Source organism: Phytophthora parasitica (assembly GCF_000247585.1).
Source record: "Phytophthora parasitica INRA-310 unplaced genomic scaffold supercont2.1, whole genome shotgun sequence".
Taxonomy (NCBI): Eukaryota; Oomycota; class Peronosporomycetes; order Peronosporales; family Peronosporaceae; genus Phytophthora; species Phytophthora nicotianae.
Window position 1 is genome coordinate 3,773,542 of NW_008634126.1, and position 16,990 is coordinate 3,790,531.

The following is a 16,990-nucleotide window of genomic DNA, read 5'->3' on the forward strand; positions in this document are numbered from 1 at the left end:
ATCACCATGTAATGTGGTGAACATGAGTTGGTGGTATGACTGAAGACGGCGATCTTGAAGCGACGCTGTAGCCATTATCAAGATGTACGTAGCCAAGCCCAAGCAGACGCAGCGCGCCAAGGCGCAGGAGATCGCGCGCGTCAAGACCAAGAAAGGTCCGACCGTAGAGGAATGTATAGCCAAGAGGGACTTCACGGGCGCCTCGGCCATCCTCGAGTTCAATCTCAAGAGCGATGACGCAGCGGCAGTGACGGGCCCTGCCAAGGCGGAGGAGAAGCGCAAGACGCTTCTATGGCTCGCCTACACGTCCTTCCATCTAGGCAACTACCAGCGCGCACTGGACGCCTACGAGCAACTGCGAGACGTAGACGACACGCCTGAGATCTTCCTCTATCGCGCCTGCTGTCTCTTCTACCTGCAAATGTACAAGGAGGCAGCCAAAGAGGCCGAGAAGGGACCCGCAGGTCCACTTCAGAACCGCCTGCTCTTCCATTGTGCCCACAAATTAGGCGATGAGGATAAATTATTAGTGTATCACCAACAACTTACAGACTCTAAGGAGGATCAGCTGTCTCTAGCAGCGATCCATTACTTCCGGAACCATTTCCAGGAAGCCACAGACATCTACAAGCGCCTTCTGCTCGAGAACCGAGACGATATCGCTCTCAATGTGTATGTAGCCATGTGTTACTACAAACTCGACTACTACGACGTGTCGCTCGAGATCATGCAGGCTTATCTCCAAGCCTTTCCCGACAGTGTCGTGGCTGTGAACGTCAAGGCTTGCAACCAGTTCAAGCTCTACAACGGAGCTGCAGCCAAAGATGAGATCAAGACACTCACTGATCGTGGCTACAACATTGAACAGAACGATCTAGTGAGCCATAACATGGTAGTGTTTGAGGACGGACAGCACGCGTTGAGAGTGCTCCCTCAGTTTGTGGACGCTCTACCTGAAGCTCGACTCAATCTGGTAGTGTACTACCTCAAACACGACAAGCTACAGGAGGCATATGACCTTATTAAAGACGTGGAGCCATCTACACCGCAGGAATATATTCTCAAAGGTGTAGTTCACGCTACATTGGGCCAGTCAACGTCATCTCGGCAGCATATCAAGACAGCACAGCAGTATTTCCAGCTCGTTGGGTCCTCCCCTACTGAGTGTGATACCATCCCTGGACGCCAGTGTATGGCGTCGTGCTTCTACCTACTCAAACAGTTCGAAGACGTCAACATCTACCTCAACTCCATCAAACAATATCTCTACAACGAAGATGATTTCAACTGGAACTTCGGAATCTCGTTGTGTAACACTGGATCGCACCAAGAAGCGCTTGAAACGCTGCTGCGTGTGCAGCAAGAAGACTATCGCCACGATTACTGCTACGTGAGTTGGTTGACGAGATGTTACATCTTGAACCACAATCCGTCAGCGGCTTGGGATTTGTACTTAAAGCTCGACAACTCGGACGATTCCTTCAACTTGCTGCAGCTCATCGCTCATGATTGCTACAAAATGGGCGAATTCCTCTACGCTGCGAAGGCATTTGATATTCTAGAACGACTTGACCCGGATCCGGAGTACTGGGAAGGCAAGCGTGGCGCTTGTGTGGGTGTTTTCCAGCGTGCAGTGGCGGGGAAAGCGACACGAGTGGAACTCGAGGAAGTGCTCAGTATCCTCAAAGCGAATAATAACCCGCAAGTCGAGTACATTGTGCGCATCATGAAGAAATGGGGCGCTGAAAATGGCATCAACGTCTAAAAGAGCACCGGTCCTGCAGGTTAAACTCAGGGAGATACATCAATTCACTTAGTTAAGAGTCCTTACTTGTTATTTGAGTGGCTTTGATCGTAGACGCTGGATGGACCAGGCGATGCCAAGTGACGCTACCAGGTACATCAGCAACTTCTTTTCATGAGGGTTTTTCACCCCGCTACGCCATCGAAGAATGCCGACTAATATGGCAACGACGCCTACTTGTTGTAGGAGATTCAACCACTTGTTCTTGTGGCGTTTCGGTGAAGGAGACCGAACTCCTCCATCTGCGGATATGATTTGGTCCTCGATCACAGGCGTCCTATACGTCATAAGAAACAAATGAGTTCACGTTGATTCACATCCGTAATTTAGACGCCACTTACAAGTGATTGTAGAGTGCGTGGCGACTAGAAGACTTTCGTATCACGGTATCCGACGTCGCACTCCTGGAAACTCCACCGGTACCATGCGACGATGATGAAAGGAACGGACGTGTGTCTCGCACAAACGACTGCATATCCGACAGTGAGTAGTTCCGGTTGGACTGATCATAAGACAGAAGCGTTAGTCAACGCACTATAAAATCCGTTTTAACGCCTAAGTACCTTTGTAGCGACCACTTTAAGTGACTTCAACAGGGCGATCACGTCAGTGTAGTCGTCAACGAAGAACTCGGCCTTAGAGGGCTTTTGACCCACTGTGCATGTAAATACTTTGTCTACAACATGAATGTTATCATTACAAAAATCTGCGACGAGTTCATTACCAAATAGTACTCACCTTTTGGAAGCTCTTCGTGAGCGACCATCGTCTTAAGTTGCTCGAACATGAGCTCGTCGGCCACATCATCTCCAATGCACAGAACAAAATTCGCCGGGTTCCCATCGACGCGCATCTTGTTCAACAAGTGGCCGATCAGTTTGCCCTTGCCAACTCCTTCCGGTCGCACTTCGATGTAATCTTTGCCTTGGATAATATTCAGCGGCCAGCCCTGTTTGATATGCAAACATACGTCAGATTTTTCCGCCTAGAATCAACTAATTAGTCCTTATTCATACCTCAAAGACGCCCTCGAGGTGCTCCTTCAGCTCTGCTGCCTGCAATGCGCCAAAGTCAAAGTCGGACTTGCCATACCGGAACAGGACGGCACTTCTCCGAAGCTCAAGCGTCGAGCCATTCGTGCGATCAACGTAAAGCTGGATAATCTTCTCTGCCTTAACGCGCCATTGTTGATGCCCTCCGTCTGACTGCAAAATATCTCCATGTCTTTCCCACGGGCGTCCGATGCGAGCGTTATTGCCTAGGACCGCTCGTCGGATGAAGTATCCGTGTTCTGCCACGAGGCCCAAACCTGGTACTCCACCGAACTTCTGTGTTAGAAGGTCGCAGTTGCAGCCACTGACGATAAACACGGTGTTTCGAGGGTCTTTACACAACTGTTCAAGTGTGGATAACGCGCTCAAAGGCACGTCAGGCCACCGCACACCCATCAGTTTTGATACGTCAGGAGCTAATGTCCGATAATAGTCCAGGAAGATCGCACGGCTCGTACTCGTTCGATAGGCAGGAGCAAGCTCCTCTCCTGTCAATTTCTAATTCAAAAACAGTTCTAGTAGTTAGTAAAAGTCCATTTTCATGAGTAAAAGCTATGTAACTTACCCGGAATTGAGCGCTGACTTCCATCAAGCGGAAATCCAGACCAAATCCCGTGCCCATGTACACGAACGCCTCTTCTTTCTTCCGAGCGTTCACAATGTCCGTCAGAACGCACTTGGCCCATCGACGCGGAGGGTTTGCTGCCACGAACTGGAAGTCGCAATTACGTCGATGCTCTCGCTCGTTCGTGGGCATGTACACAGCATCTCGGAGCGCGTCGATGACTTGATCCAGCTCCCAGGGGTTCACAGTCAACGCGCCGCTTAACAGGCGACTACTTCCAGAAAACTCGCTTAAGATCAACACACCAGGTGAAGTTCTACACAACGGGACACAACACACAGGTCAGCCAACAAACAATGGCTAGACATACTCTATCATCATACTTGTGAGTGGCAATATACTCGAACGGCGTTGTGTTGAGTCCGTCTCGTAGTACTGTAGTGATCTGCACATCAGCAACACGCCACAGAGCCACACGCTTTTTGTATGGGAACTCATCCACTTCTTCATAGTCGACCACATTCCCCTTCGCCACGTCTCGATACTTGTTATTAATCGTCTGCACGGCCTGCTCAATCTCCTTCTTGCTCTGCACATAATCCGTCACTCGACCTCGTCTGTGAATTCCTTTCTGCACCAGTACAGCCTTCCCGATAAAGTCCGGACATCTCGAAAGAAACCCGTCAAACGCCAGCATCTTGGATGGGATACCTTTGAGTCTCTCGATCGTATCACAGCCAGCGAAAATCTTCTTGTCCCGGTATTTCTGACGTAAATTCACCACCATATCCCGTACATCAGCACTGACCAAAGTCTCCTCGATCCTCTGTACATCAATAGCCATGTGACTGCAGGTGACAGCCACTCGACGTCCTCCATAGTCGATACCCAATTGTCCTCTCAAGATGGGCTCGTAACTCAGCCCCAAGATCCGTCGACAGGCCGACATGAAGTGCCTTGCATACTCGAACAAGTGGAAGCCAATATGGTCGGCATTTAGCATGCCTCGCAGCAGTTCCTTCCTCATCGACAGCGTCCTGAACACCTCAGAGGACGGGAAAGGCACGTGTAGGAACAGTCCCACATTGGCAGCTCTCAGTTTCCGTACAATATAGCTCGGTGTCAACAGCAAGTGGTAATCCTGTACCCACACGACGTCGCCCTGTTCGTAGAGTTCACAAATTTTGTGTGCGAACAATTGGTTCACATTGGCATACGCTTGCCACGCCACTTTCTGCCAATTAGGATTCCAGAATTGGGCGCTGGGTGCTAAGTGTTGCTGGGCTTGGACATCTAGTACCACGTCCACGGGACTGTAGACGTCCACGACGTTGTGGAATGTTGGCCAGAGTGTTTGTTTGCAGTAGTCTTCGTAGTACAATTTGGCTTCCTGAGGCTCGAGAAACACCGGAAAGCAGTTGATTTCGCGTAGTAATATTTCGACCTGTTGACGCTCTTCGAATGGCACGTCCACGTCGACTACGCGGCCTACGAACTTGATGGTGGCGCGCTCCGAGATCTCGTAGTGAGATAGAGTATTCTGCGACTCGATCATGCGGTCTCCGGCCCATTCGACGCGCCACTGGCCGTCGGACGTCCTGGAGAGGCGGACGGGTAGGCGGTTAGCGGCGATGATGACCGGAGTCTCGGGTGTCCAGCCGTCAGGAGACCCCATGAGGACGGAGGTGACGACTCGGGTACCAGGTTTATCGAACAATGAGCTTCAACAAGGGTAAAAACAAGATATCCTGCGGTAGAACTATAGACTGTGTAATAGCGCAAGATGATGTTATGTAGGTTGGATTGAAGAAAGATAGATTGACCTGTGAAAATGGATAGTGGTTGTTTTGCGGGTTGATGGGCCTTAAATCTGGGTAGCCGTAATGGAAATCGATAGTCGCAAGTCACGTAACTAGTCAAGTAACATCTTTGCTTGACGTTGGGCATGGCTACTTTTACACTGTCGTTGGCGTCGCTTCATGTGCACTTGATCGTTGCAAAATGAGCAAGAAGGCCAAGCCCAAACCAAAGACGGCAGTCGTGGACGAGAATCTCGTGACGCGGCAGATTGTTGCGGCCAACTACGGCAAAGCCTGCAAGTGAGAGGCTACCAATATTTCTGAATTGGTGATGTGGAATGGCCAAACGTTGCTAACTGACGTGTGTAGAGCTATTGGCGTTCTGGTGAACCCACACGTGAACGAGATTTTCCGCGGCAAGGAGGAAGATGGAGATCTTGTGAACGTGAGTGCCAATGAATTGCTAAATTCCGGTAGATAATCTGGTAATTTTTACTTGTTACAGCTCATTCTTGAAGGCGAAAACGTGGGTACGCTTGGTCCAGGCGGCGTTCGTGCATTAATACTGGCAATTATGATATCCTTTCCACTACACCTAGCTAGTACCATGTGGTCGATGTTTGTATCGTATTTCTGAGTGAGCTTTTCCTTGACGGTATCATGTTCACGGCGTTGGTCCAGGGTTCAGCAATGGACCATACACTCAGCTCCGATACATTCGTATCTGGAAGCAAGAGATCGGGAACGAAGGTGCCGCTGCAATTGTACGTCTGCGTAGATTATGTACACCTCACCCTATCACTAACAAATAGCAGGCAAGTCTGTTGCAAGCTGCTTCGGACGTTAATATAGCGTATCTCGAGCTATTGGATTGCGGCATCGGAGAGCAAGGATGCAAGGCGCTGGCCGACGTGTTATCACTACAACGAGCACCCGGTGTGTTAACTCTCAACCTCGACTACAATCTTGAAATCGGCGATGCAGGCATAAACGTACTTGTCGACGGGCTCTTCAATAACTCAGCATTAAAGGTAAAAACAACGTGTTTAGTGGATTTATGATAGAATTCTTACCTTCACGTCGACAAGCAACTCCACCTCGATTACTGCGATGTCGGCCCGAATGGCTGTATCAAACTTGCACAACTCATAAGTTTGCCAATGTGCGCAATCGAGGTGTTATCATTAAACGGCAACAACATTGAAGGCGAAGGTCTGCATCACCTTTCACTTGGACTCGCGCGCTCCCAGAGACTCGTCACACTAAACTTGTCGGACAACGGCATCCGAAATGTACGTAGCGCATACACTACTATGACATCTTCGCTGACATTATATCTTACAGAATATCGAGGCGCTCACGGCCTTCCGCGACGCTCTAATTCGAAGCAAAGCTCTGGCACACGTGGATTTCACCTTCAACTTGATCGAACCCGACGGTGCTAACGTCCTACTACCAGCTCTTGCACCGGTATGTCCTAAGTCACTACTGAGAGTATTTGTTTTAAACTTAACTTTGCCAGGAGAACACGAAGCTTCAGTCTTTCATGGTGGACGCGTCACTTCCAGGAGACCTTTTTCAACGACTCAATCGCGCTCGTAAAGCTGAAGGCAAGAAGAAAGGCAAGAAAGGAGGTGGCAAGAAGAAAAAGAAATAAAAGCAAAACACGTAGGGGTTAAACACCGGTGAATACTGAAAGCACCACATTGTAAAACAGCAACAAAACACGGTGAGCTACTAGCCTCATACCTTACATCCACCCTGATCCGGATATTTAAATATTGACGATGAATGGAGTTCCATTCGGCGAAGACTCGACAAACGTGTGTGGCGGAGCGTTGAGAAGATCCGTCGGCTGCGTTTCCTGGATCGTGTCGGTACGACGTCGCCACTCTGGACGCTTCTTCTTGATCTTGGGCGTCCGTGAGCTCCCCACTGAGCGACCACTGATGGACGAACTCGTACTGCCATGGAGAGTACCAACACTGATAGAACTCGCGCTTGGTTCCATGCCATGGCCGCTTGAACCAAAGTATCCACTGTCGTTGACGCCCATACTTACAGTGCTGCTAGTTGTGCTTACACAGCTCAATCGACTGCTAGCAGACGTCTCCATGGAGCCATGACGCGACCTCGAACGTGATCTCTTGGAGCTCTTCGAACTAGCGTCCGATGCCCCCAGAATGGCTGGAGATGCCAGGGAATCGAGCGTTGGAACGTACGAGAACTCCTCTGCAAAGCTCTCCGCATCAGAGTCCGATTCACTTGCATGATTCTCATCCAATGCAGCAGGATGCCGACTGAAGTTACGTCCAATAGGTCCAGCAGGCGGAGACTCGAGATACGACGACGACATTGACTGCGACATCGAAGAAGACATGGATGTACCCAGCTGACTAACTCCTGTGAACCGCGGACCTGTGGGATCCCACACTTCCTCGCGTCCAATTCGCTGCAGACTGTTAATAACCTGCTGGATCGTGGGTCTTTCGCGTGGATCGGCTTGCCAGCACGTCACGATCAGTAGTTTCCAACGCAGTGGACACAAATCCGCACGGATGTTGGGACGAACGCCTTTTAGCACAAAGTCCTCGACCTCGTGGTTCCATCGCGTGTTCTCAAACGGCAGCTTCCCTTCAATTAGTTCCCACAAGATCAGCGCGAGACTGTAGATATCCACTTTACTGGTATAGATTCGTTCGCCTCGCATCACTTCCGGTGCCATCCAGCGCGTAGTACCCACCAGTCCTGTCATCTCAACCACAGGCACTTTTGCAGAACTCCTGGGTTTAATCTGCGACGACTGAAGTTGTGCTGCCGATGACACAATCTCTGAGAAGCGAAGTGTACCGAAATCCGCGATCTTGGCGTGCCACGAGTCGTCCACCAGTACGTTCGGAGACTTCAAGTCTCGGTGGATCATTGGCGGGTTGGCGTTATGCAAATACTGAATTCCATGCGAGATTCCCAGCGCCAGACGCAGTTTGGTCGGCCAATTCAGGTTCTTAACGTCCGGTGTCTGTTGTTTCAGTACATCACGCAGTGATCCACGCGCGCAATACTCTGAAATAATACAGATCGATCCACGATAGAAGCCAGCTTCCATGAACAGCACGATGTTTGGATGGCACAAGCCTCGCATAACTTCAGCTTCAGCCTGGATCTCGACATTACAGGCGTGTTGGAACTCGGCGATATCTGCTGCACTCTCCAGCGCTGCCAGCACGGCTTTCATCTTCACCGCGACGTTAGCTCCACGCCATTTCCCAAGGTAAACCACAGCGACACCTTCGCCGATCTTATCGCCGATTTCTAAGCCCTTAAGCTCATGATGGGACGGCGACATCAGTAGTTTCTGCCCTGTATCGCCTGAATTCCCGCCTGTTATTCCATTTGCTGTACCTGCTGAGCCATTCCCGGCACTCATAAACCGTCGACTTCCTAGTCTGTTAAGGCCGTTCCCTTGTCCGTCGGCTGAGTCGTATTGTCCACGTTGACCTCGACTTGGCTTGGACTGGAAGAGCTTGAGACACAGTGTGGGTTTGGTGAGGTAAATGACTGCATTTACAAAAGGCCACATGGCTAGAATCACCGAACATGTGTCCATAACTTCGCCTGAACTGTGGAGTCCTAGAGCCAAGTCGGTGACCACAATGGGCCCCACGAACACGAAAAACGCCAGAGTATAGGACGCCAGCTTGGACACGACGTAAGCGCCTTTGCGTCGCTCCTGTTTCCTCCACCGTCTCGCGAAATTTAACCAACAGAAGGTGATAATAAGGAAGCAGCAGACAGCCATGACTTTCCAGATGATTTTAGCGGCATTCACGAAGCCTTTGGTCTCGTAGTAACTCGAATAGAGCTCCAAAACCCAATAGAATACGACAACCATCCAGATAATCGCGTGGGCGATTGCTACGTCGAAACTCGCGCGGTTCCTGTGCTTGGCGATGTATAACGCCAACGTAGCGACCCAGCAGAAGCTGGCGACTTGGGAGCACCAGTGTGGCGCTTGAGCCCAGAACGTGAGCTGGAAACTGCTGCCAGCAGCGGGAGCCCAGAGCTCCACGGCCGTCACGACGGCACCCGATAAAGAGAAGATAAAGTCTGTGATACACATGACGCGGAGGATTCTCGAGGCTACGGAGACTCGCGGTCGATCGTCGTCGCTCTCGTTGGTCGTAAGGTCTGGTCCGCCTATGGGCGCGTAGAGCGCGTTCTCCCTTTCCCTCACCAGGAACGAGGCCTGGCGATTGCGTCTGTAGTCGTCGGATGCATTCGACTGTGTGCCACTCGTATGGCCGCTCTGTTGACTCGAAAGAGGGATGCCGTCCGAGAGATTCAGGACTGTGGGAGGGGCTGAATCGCAATTGCGCCCCGGATAGCGTCGTCGGTGGTCGGCTGCCGCTAGCATGGGCGTCTGTAGTTGACGTCTGGCGCGAATCTCCTTCTTTAACGCCACGACTTGCAGAATGTGGCGCGTGCCCACGAAGGCGCTCATGAGCGTGGACAAGACCTGCGCCACCAGCTTCGCGTACAAAAGCGCCACGTTGCCATAGTCCTCGCTCGTGATGGCGTCGCCGCTGCTGGACATGGCAGCAAGGAGCGCGTGTGGTGTAGCTCCTCACCTGTGGCCGGCCTATTCTCTACTGTCCTGACCTGCGGGAAAAAGAGAGATATTCGAATAAGTACGAAATCGGGCCAGTTGTTATACTTGCAAACTGTATGCAATGGGTTAGTGCACTCTAATTGTTCGAATCTGAATGAGGGTGGACTGCCAAATTGCCAAGTCAACTTGATGTGCCTTAGTGAGATGGAAGTTCGACACTCTGACGGGCGGAGCCCCAAGCGTTCGAATATCTTCGTTATACATTGTCGATACCTTTAGCGTCGCCTCTGCCTGTGGCTGAAAGGTGCAACTCGATTGACTCAAAGCGCCAGACGGTGCCACCAAAGCATACCATCGACTCCAAGCATGGACGCCGAGCCTGTGAGTGACGCTGCGTAAGCACGGCATGCCGGTGGAGATTTGCCCACTTGACGCGCCACCGAATGGCGTCGTGTCGTTGTCTTTGTCAACTGCGCGCGTAATCGCATCGACCAACATGGCGTTATGTGTTGTCCTTTGCAACACACAAGGTGACATGAACTGCGATGGCTTTGGCCTTGTTGTTAACGCCACTTCATCTGTGGTTTTCCTAGACAACGGAGCGATTCTTGTAGATCTCTTGAGTCTGTTACGTTCGTGTTGCTTTATGTTACATGCTGAAGCTAAGGGGAACCATGACCAAGTTCCCATCGCTGGGCAATAGATTCACGTGAGAGGTGGGTACTGGATGAATACACCTGCATCATTGTTACTGCTAGGCTGTGGTTCATGGTGCAACACGAGCGCACTTATGTGGAAAGTATGGAGCGGACGGCGCACACGAGCGTCTGGGTCGTCCAGTGTGCAATCCAAAAAGAGCCTTGGAAAGCGATGATCCACGAGCAGCACCTTCGCGATCTCTTCCACGCCCAGATCTCGCTGGATCGTGCCTTCCTTACGTCGGCCAGCGACGGCGATGCATAGAGCTCCTGCTAGTACGATGACACTGCCAACAATGGAAATCAGAGCGGACGGAAATGGAATCCGTGCTTCCAGTGTCACGTGCGTAATGCTTCCATCGAAGTTGAGCGTTCGAGATCCGTCGACGCTCTGCTGTTCCTCTCGAACGACAGCGTTCTGGAAGAGCAGGAAGAGCGCCGCTGTGTACGCCTCTTGCAGTCCGTAACTCATGTACCAGTGGTTCTGCTCCACCTGTGTGGCGAACACGTCCACGCTGGTCGAGCATTGTCCGTCGAGGTCCCAATTGAGACCATTACGGACATTCCGTGGGAATAATAGATCGCCTTGCATGTCGTTTGGTGTCGTTACCATTGCCAGTGGGGTCCACCGCGAGTACAGTCCATCGAAATCGCCTAACGAGTCAACAGGGAGGTGTTCTTCACCGACGACCAGGTATCGCGCGGAAGCCAAAGATGAAGCATTATCAAGCAGAAAGCTGATCCCCATGCACGTGCTGTTGCCACAGGCGGCATTGAAGTCGTTGGCCAGATCTTTCGTGTGCCAGGACAGCCGGCCGAGTGTAATCGTGTGGTAGCGCTGTATGTTCGTCACCTCCACAACGCGCGAGGAACTCGACGCGTCGACTGTCACGTCGTTGGCGACCACCCGACGCCCAAAACTGTAGATTAAGAACGACGTCGAGGATCGGCGAGTGCAGCTAGCGCCGTGTAGGTAGTCTACTGTCATGAATTCGGTACCGTCCTCGAAGATGCAGGCTGCGAAGGCCTGGATCTGGGGCTCAACGTTCCATTGTGTGTAGGCAGTATCCCCCAACGTCTCAGTGGGCGAGAATGAGTCTCTAGGTGGCGGGATCAAACACGCCGTCTCGCCGCACTCGGTAATGGAGTTAAGCTTGTAGAGAAGAGACGAGTTTGAGCTCGTTGGTGATCTGTTGTCCGCAATAGCATGCTCGTCGAAAGGGATCTCAATCGTGACGGTGTCAAATTCAATGTCTTCCGACAACTTTACGTGTGACGTGTTGAAGGAAGCTGCAACGGTGTCAAACGCCAACCCGAGACGCGTGGACTGCTCCTTGAGTGTCGTCTGCAGCATGGCACTTGCAGCTAGTTGGAAGTCGACCTCGGTAACAGCTTCCAATGCTCGCCAGATTATTACCTCTTCTTGGAATTGAGCTAGCGAGTTATTCTCGAGGTACGAGAGCCCGTTCCACGCCAGTAGCGTCTGTGAGAAGAACATCGCGTACAGCAGCAGGTTACCCGATAGGGTAGCATTGAATCCGTTGATGGTAGCTTCATTTTTGCCGTCGGTGATTGAATCGGAGGCAATGTCACCGACGTTCGTATGCAACGTGAACTCGGTCTCTCGACCGTCCGGGAGCAGATTCACCAGCCAGTCGTTGGCGAAGAAAGCGTAGGTCGTAGCAATGTTCGGCCAGCCTCCACGGCCCTGGCAAACACTCTCGGTTGTATTGACATACACCGGGAGCATTGCACTACGCAGTAGTGTGTCAGCTGTTGGTCGTAGCGAAAATGCAACATCGCTGCTGGTTACAGTCGATCCCGTCGAAAACGATGACGACAAGTCGGAAGCGATGATCACAGGCATCAATTCTGGATCCAGTTGCTGTACGTTAAGAGTACTGAAAGCTCCAGTCAGCAGCGCTACCAGAGTGCCTTGTGTACAGAACTGTAGGGTTCTCCAGCCCATCGAGTCGTTCTGTAAGCTGTTCCGAGGCGAGAGCGCCAAATTCAACACTGGAACGAAGAACGCGAGTGCCATCTCGAACGGCTTGGCCAGCGTCGCTGCAATTGTACCGGTATAAAAATTATATTTGTTAAGCTCGTCGATCGACGCCACCGAGTCGCGAGAACCCACTGGTACTCCTTCCGTGAAGACCCCAACGAGCAGCATCAGTGCAGCCACGAACGCAGCAGCTCCAGCCAGTACTCTTGCGTCACGGACGCGGATCAGTAGCGGCATCTTCACTTTCTGCTCTCCGAGGATGGCTGTATGACGCAGAGATGACAGTACCGTCCAGTTGCTAGGCGGTGGTAGAGCATCGCTACGAGGTTGGGAACGCGTTGGTGGAGTGTGCATCGACGCGTAGTATTCTCGGCTGAAGTCGCTACCGCAACTGAACATGTCGAAGGGCACGCCGTCCTCTTCGTCTTGCTGCATCATTGTCTTTACTGTAGAACCAACAGCAGAAAGTGAACAAGCAGCATGCAGCACCTTCCGGAGCTCGTGGAAGTTGCCTTTTCGGACTAAAAATTGAGATGTTGAAGTGCACAAAATCCCAAAATCTCCATCCATCGTATCTATATCACATATTAACACTCACAAACCATGACCAAGGATCAAGGTTCGATCAGTGCTCGTCCACAGCCCCCTACTCGTTCCAGTAGCTACCTCCCGGGTACTTGGCAGCCTCAACTTCTCTCGCTATGCGTCGTGTGTGTGTCCTCTCAATCTTCGTCCACAACTCGCTCTCAAAACGCCGAAAATGCAGCGCAGACCTCATCCGTCGAGTTTTCTGTCCCTCCACTGGACTCTGAGGCGTCGATACTAAGCGAACAGCAGCTACTACACTATGGCCGCGTTTTAGCATCATCAATTGACTTATCCGTCACCTCAATAGACGCTGGATTATGCTTCGAACTCGAAGACGAAGTCGATGATACTTTAAACGACCAGGAGGACGAAGAACTCTTCAGTCGAGAGATGCAGGCAGCCGACGCCGATGCTAAAGGTGCCGGTGTGTTCTTCTGTGTGCCAAAGGGTGAAAACATCAAACATCAAACTCTAGGAATCGCTGTTGAAGATACTAAAACCAGGAACAGCAAAGAACAGCGGCTCTTGATGCTGCTGACGCCTATTACGTCGCAGAAGCTAGAGATTTTCGGAGGGTTACGCGCTCAGTTAAGAGCGGTGGCAGTCAAAGTCTTCGCTGAGGAAAAGGAAGACAAAAACTTCGAGGAGATTGAGCAGTTCTACAAGACGCTACAAAAGCAGACAGTGATAGAGAGTGGATTGCTGCCGAATGCGGCGATGGTTCGACGACTTGGAGGCAGTGACGTGGTGGCGACGCTGCATGCGTTGCTGATCCAAGGGAGAGTGGTGTGCTACTCGGCTAGCGCATGTGCGGCGTCAGCAGCGGTGATGGCTCTCCTGGCGATGTTACCGTCGCAACTAACACATTCGCTGCTGCAAGAGAATAAAGAGGTATTTACTGTACAACCTTGCTGCGATTTAAGACAAGGAAGGGAGGTGTTTAAGTGGACTGGAGGATTCTTGCTGGGAACAAATAACCCGTTATTGCTGAAGAGTGAGAGCGCGCAGCTTGATCTCGTGTTGAATTTGGATGCTGGAGAGGTGACGGCACACCCGACAGCCACAAGTGAACGCGCTTTCGCGTTCGGTACGAAGACATCGGCATTGGCTGATGGATTGACGCGACGATTTACTGATCCAGTAGCTCCCATTCATTTGCCGATTGCAGGCCAACGTACTCGCGACAATGAGTGGGTTTTGGCTCAATGTCGTTCGTATTTCGAGGAACTACTAGACGCTGAAGTGGCAGCCAATCTCCACGCAGAAACTGAGAATGAAATTGACGGAGATACGGAGGAAAGCTCTGCCATTGGTGACTTGTTTCCAGCTTCGTTCCGTTCGATGCTTGAGGAAATAGCGGCTCCGGTACTGGGAAGTTTAGTATACGCGGATGAAGAGGAACCTCCCAACCCACGCTCAAGATTTTGCGCTGATTATGGCTGGAGTTGGACACTGTCGTGGCAAACTACAAGCAACTATACCAAGTGGATAGACCAAGAGCCGCGTCAGCGGAGACTTACCAGAAATGATTCTAGTGGTCGTTCTCGAATACGAAGACCGCCACCTAATGAAGGTCGCGCAGTTTATACCTATCCGAATGGTGACGAGTACGAAGGCGACTTTGTCGAAGGTAAACGTGAAGGATATGGTGTGTATATCGAACGTTCAACAGGAAATCAGTACGATGGAGCGTGGCTTAATGACGAGCGACATGGTAGAGGAATGTTGACTTCTAAAGCGAGTGGAGGATACATTTACGATGGCGAATGGGTGCATGACATGCGCTGTGGACAAGGACACAGTACACGACGGGGAGGTGGAGGTGCAGGTGGTGGAGAGAGTTATACTGGCCTGTGGCGCGCTAATCGCTTCCACGGTCGAGGTGTGTACGTTAACAGCGAAGGTGACGTGTACGACGGAGAGTGGTGCGATGGTGTTAGACATGGAGCTGGTAAATTAACCGTAGCTAATCTGACGAAGTCTAGGCCCGGAGAAATGGCAGATGTGGTCCAGTATGTAGGCGAATGGATGGAGGGGAAGTTTCATGGTATCGGTTCGTGCAAGTACAAGGATGGATCAGAGTATTCCGGCGCCTTTAATCGAGGAAAGCGTCACGGAAACGGCGTGCTTGTACTGGCATCAGGAGATCGATATGAAGGCCAATGGTGGCAGGGCTTACGTCATGGCCAAGGTGTGTCTTTCTCTAAACCCTCAGGTACGACTCGCGAGGGGGCTTGGAAACGTGGAGTTGAGGTCAGTGATGGTGAATGGCTTATCACATTCGCCAACGGTGACAAGTATTCAGGCTCATGTCGTCGTGGACGACCATGGGGTAAAGGAACATGTAAATTCGCCAATGGCACAGCATACACTGGCGAGTGGGTAGACGGCCTTCGAGAAGGTCGAGGGGTTTGTGTTAACCCGGATGGAGCGATACTTGAGGGAGAATGGCAACACAGTGTATTTGTGAAGTCTGTGCGGTCTCCGTCACGGTTTGTAGATGTTTCACTGTCACCAAACACACCTCCTTCGTCACCAAAGCGCCCGTCAGCTTATAATGAAAGTGAAAGGGAACATCCGATGAGTGGAACACATCGACATGTTTACCCGAATGGAGACGAATACGAAGGAGAATTTAAAGACGGATATCGAGACGGCTTTGGTATATTCACTGAACGTGCAACAGGAAGTACTTATGACGGACAATGGCAGCGAGATTTACGTCATGGTAGCGGAATATTGACGTCGGGCTCCAAAGATTTTATTTACGATGGTGTTTGGGAGAATGACGAACGCTGTGGTTACGGGCACTGCGTGATTAGTGGTGGACGAGAGACGTATAGTGGACAGTGGAGAGCGAATGTCTTTCATGGTACAGGGAAGTACACAGACGCAGAGGGAAATATCTATGAAGGCGAGTTCGTTCAGGGCAAGAAACATGGCGTTGGCAAGCTGATCGCTCCTGTAGACCTACCGTCGGATTCTACTGTTCATCACCTGACACAACAGTACTCAGGCGAGTGGCGTGATGGCTGTCGTGAGGGCTTAGGTGATGCAGTGTTTTCTGATGGTTCAAGGTACTCGGGACAGTGGAAAGATGATCTTCAGGAAGGCGAGGGAACCTTCACGTCGACTCAGGATGATCGCTATGTGGGCCAATGGCATCGTGGATGTCGCGAAGGACCAGGTGTACTCACGATCGGAAGCTCGGGAGTTATCAAGGAAGGTCAGTGGTGTCGCGACGAGCCCATGGACGGCGAGTGGACCATCACGTTCCCAGACGGCAGTAAATTTACTGGCGAATGTGTGGGAGGTCGACCTCACGGTCGCGGAATTTGCAAATACGCTGGAGGTGACCTGTACGATGGCATGTGGGTGCATGGTAAGCGACACGGAACAGGTTCTGGTTTTTTCGCTAATGGCGAGAGCTTTGTGGGGCAGTGGGAGAACAACCATGTCGCGTTAAACGGTCAGGGTGAATTGACGCTAGCGGATGGAACAGTGCACGTGTACGACAACTGACCGGTCAGTACTATAGCATTTCCTGTCTTAAGCAAGGGTATGCGTCAACTTGATTGCAGTAGTACTATCATATCCTTGATGACAATTCAACGATGCGATCGTGATCACTGTTGTTACATTCGCAATGACCCTCGCTCATTGTGATCACTGGTCAACAAAACTCGGCTTATTCAAAAGGGAGATTTAGGTTGTGGTGGCAGTGATTCACTGCCAATGAGAGCGTTTATCTGGAGGATGATTGCACGTGCATGAGTTTGACGTACTTGGGCAGCACTAATCAGAAAGAAAGGACGTCCACAAACAGAGATGCAAAGTTCATTGGACTGCACACGGTTGGTTGATAAGAAT

The 16,990-nt window shown here is 51.2% G+C and overlaps 6 protein-coding genes across 8 annotated transcripts; 3 read left to right on the forward strand and 3 right to left on the reverse strand.

The window, feature by feature from the left end:
* Window positions 1-82: 82 nt before the first annotated feature.
* PPTG_01026 (hypothetical protein) lies at window positions 83-1,825 on the forward strand (the record flags this gene model as incomplete). The annotated part of the gene is made up of 1 exon (XM_008892624.1): window positions 83-1,825. The coding sequence occupies one exon, from the start codon at window positions 83-85 to the stop codon at window positions 1,763-1,765; it is 1,683 nt and encodes a 560-aa protein (XP_008890872.1). The 3' UTR covers window positions 1,766-1,825.
* On the reverse strand, window positions 1,006-5,170 carry PPTG_01027 (trehalose-phosphatase). 3 transcript variants are annotated; one of them, XM_008892627.1, is made up of 8 exons: window positions 3,805-5,170; window positions 3,422-3,737; window positions 2,821-3,354; window positions 2,543-2,753; window positions 2,368-2,480; window positions 2,146-2,306; window positions 1,832-2,081; window positions 1,006-1,761 (listed from the first exon to the last, which is right to left on the reverse strand). In XM_008892627.1, the coding sequence occupies exons 1-7, from the start codon at window positions 5,094-5,096 to the stop codon at window positions 1,835-1,837; spliced, it is 2,874 nt and encodes a 957-aa protein (XP_008890875.1). In that variant the 5' UTR covers window positions 5,097-5,170; the 3' UTR covers window positions 1,006-1,761; window positions 1,832-1,834. The 3 variants fall into 3 exon arrangements, with proteins under 3 accessions (XP_008890875.1, XP_008890873.1, XP_008890874.1); XM_008892625.1 differs by having other exon boundaries at window positions 1,006-2,081; XM_008892626.1 differs by having other exon boundaries at window positions 1,006-2,081; window positions 2,368-2,753.
* Window positions 5,171-5,422: 252 nt separating this feature from the next.
* On the forward strand, window positions 5,423-6,877 carry PPTG_01028 (hypothetical protein; the record flags this gene model as incomplete). The annotated part of the gene is made up of 8 exons (XM_008892628.1): window positions 5,423-5,520; window positions 5,590-5,665; window positions 5,726-5,774; window positions 5,902-5,984; window positions 6,036-6,251; window positions 6,309-6,512; window positions 6,565-6,690; window positions 6,743-6,877. The coding sequence occupies 8 exons, from the start codon at window positions 5,423-5,425 to the stop codon at window positions 6,875-6,877; spliced, it is 987 nt and encodes a 328-aa protein (XP_008890876.1).
* Window positions 6,878-6,889: 12 nt separating this feature from the next.
* Window positions 6,890-9,882, reverse strand: PPTG_01029 (TKL protein kinase). Its single transcript, XM_008892629.1, has one exon. It carries the CDS (start codon window positions 9,812-9,814, stop codon window positions 6,995-6,997), a length of 2,820 nt encoding a protein of 939 aa, XP_008890877.1. The 5' UTR covers window positions 9,815-9,882; the 3' UTR covers window positions 6,890-6,994.
* A 500-nt stretch (window positions 9,883-10,382) lies between these two features.
* PPTG_01030 (hypothetical protein) lies at window positions 10,383-13,093 on the reverse strand. The gene has a single exon (XM_008892630.1). It carries the CDS (start codon window positions 12,968-12,970, stop codon window positions 10,535-10,537), a length of 2,436 nt encoding a protein of 811 aa, XP_008890878.1. The 5' UTR covers window positions 12,971-13,093; the 3' UTR covers window positions 10,383-10,534.
* A 30-nt stretch (window positions 13,094-13,123) lies between these two features.
* PPTG_01031 (hypothetical protein) lies at window positions 13,124-16,990 on the forward strand. Its single transcript, XM_008892631.1, has one exon. It carries the CDS (start codon window positions 13,136-13,138, stop codon window positions 16,640-16,642), a length of 3,507 nt encoding a protein of 1,168 aa, XP_008890879.1. The 5' UTR covers window positions 13,124-13,135; the 3' UTR covers window positions 16,643-16,990.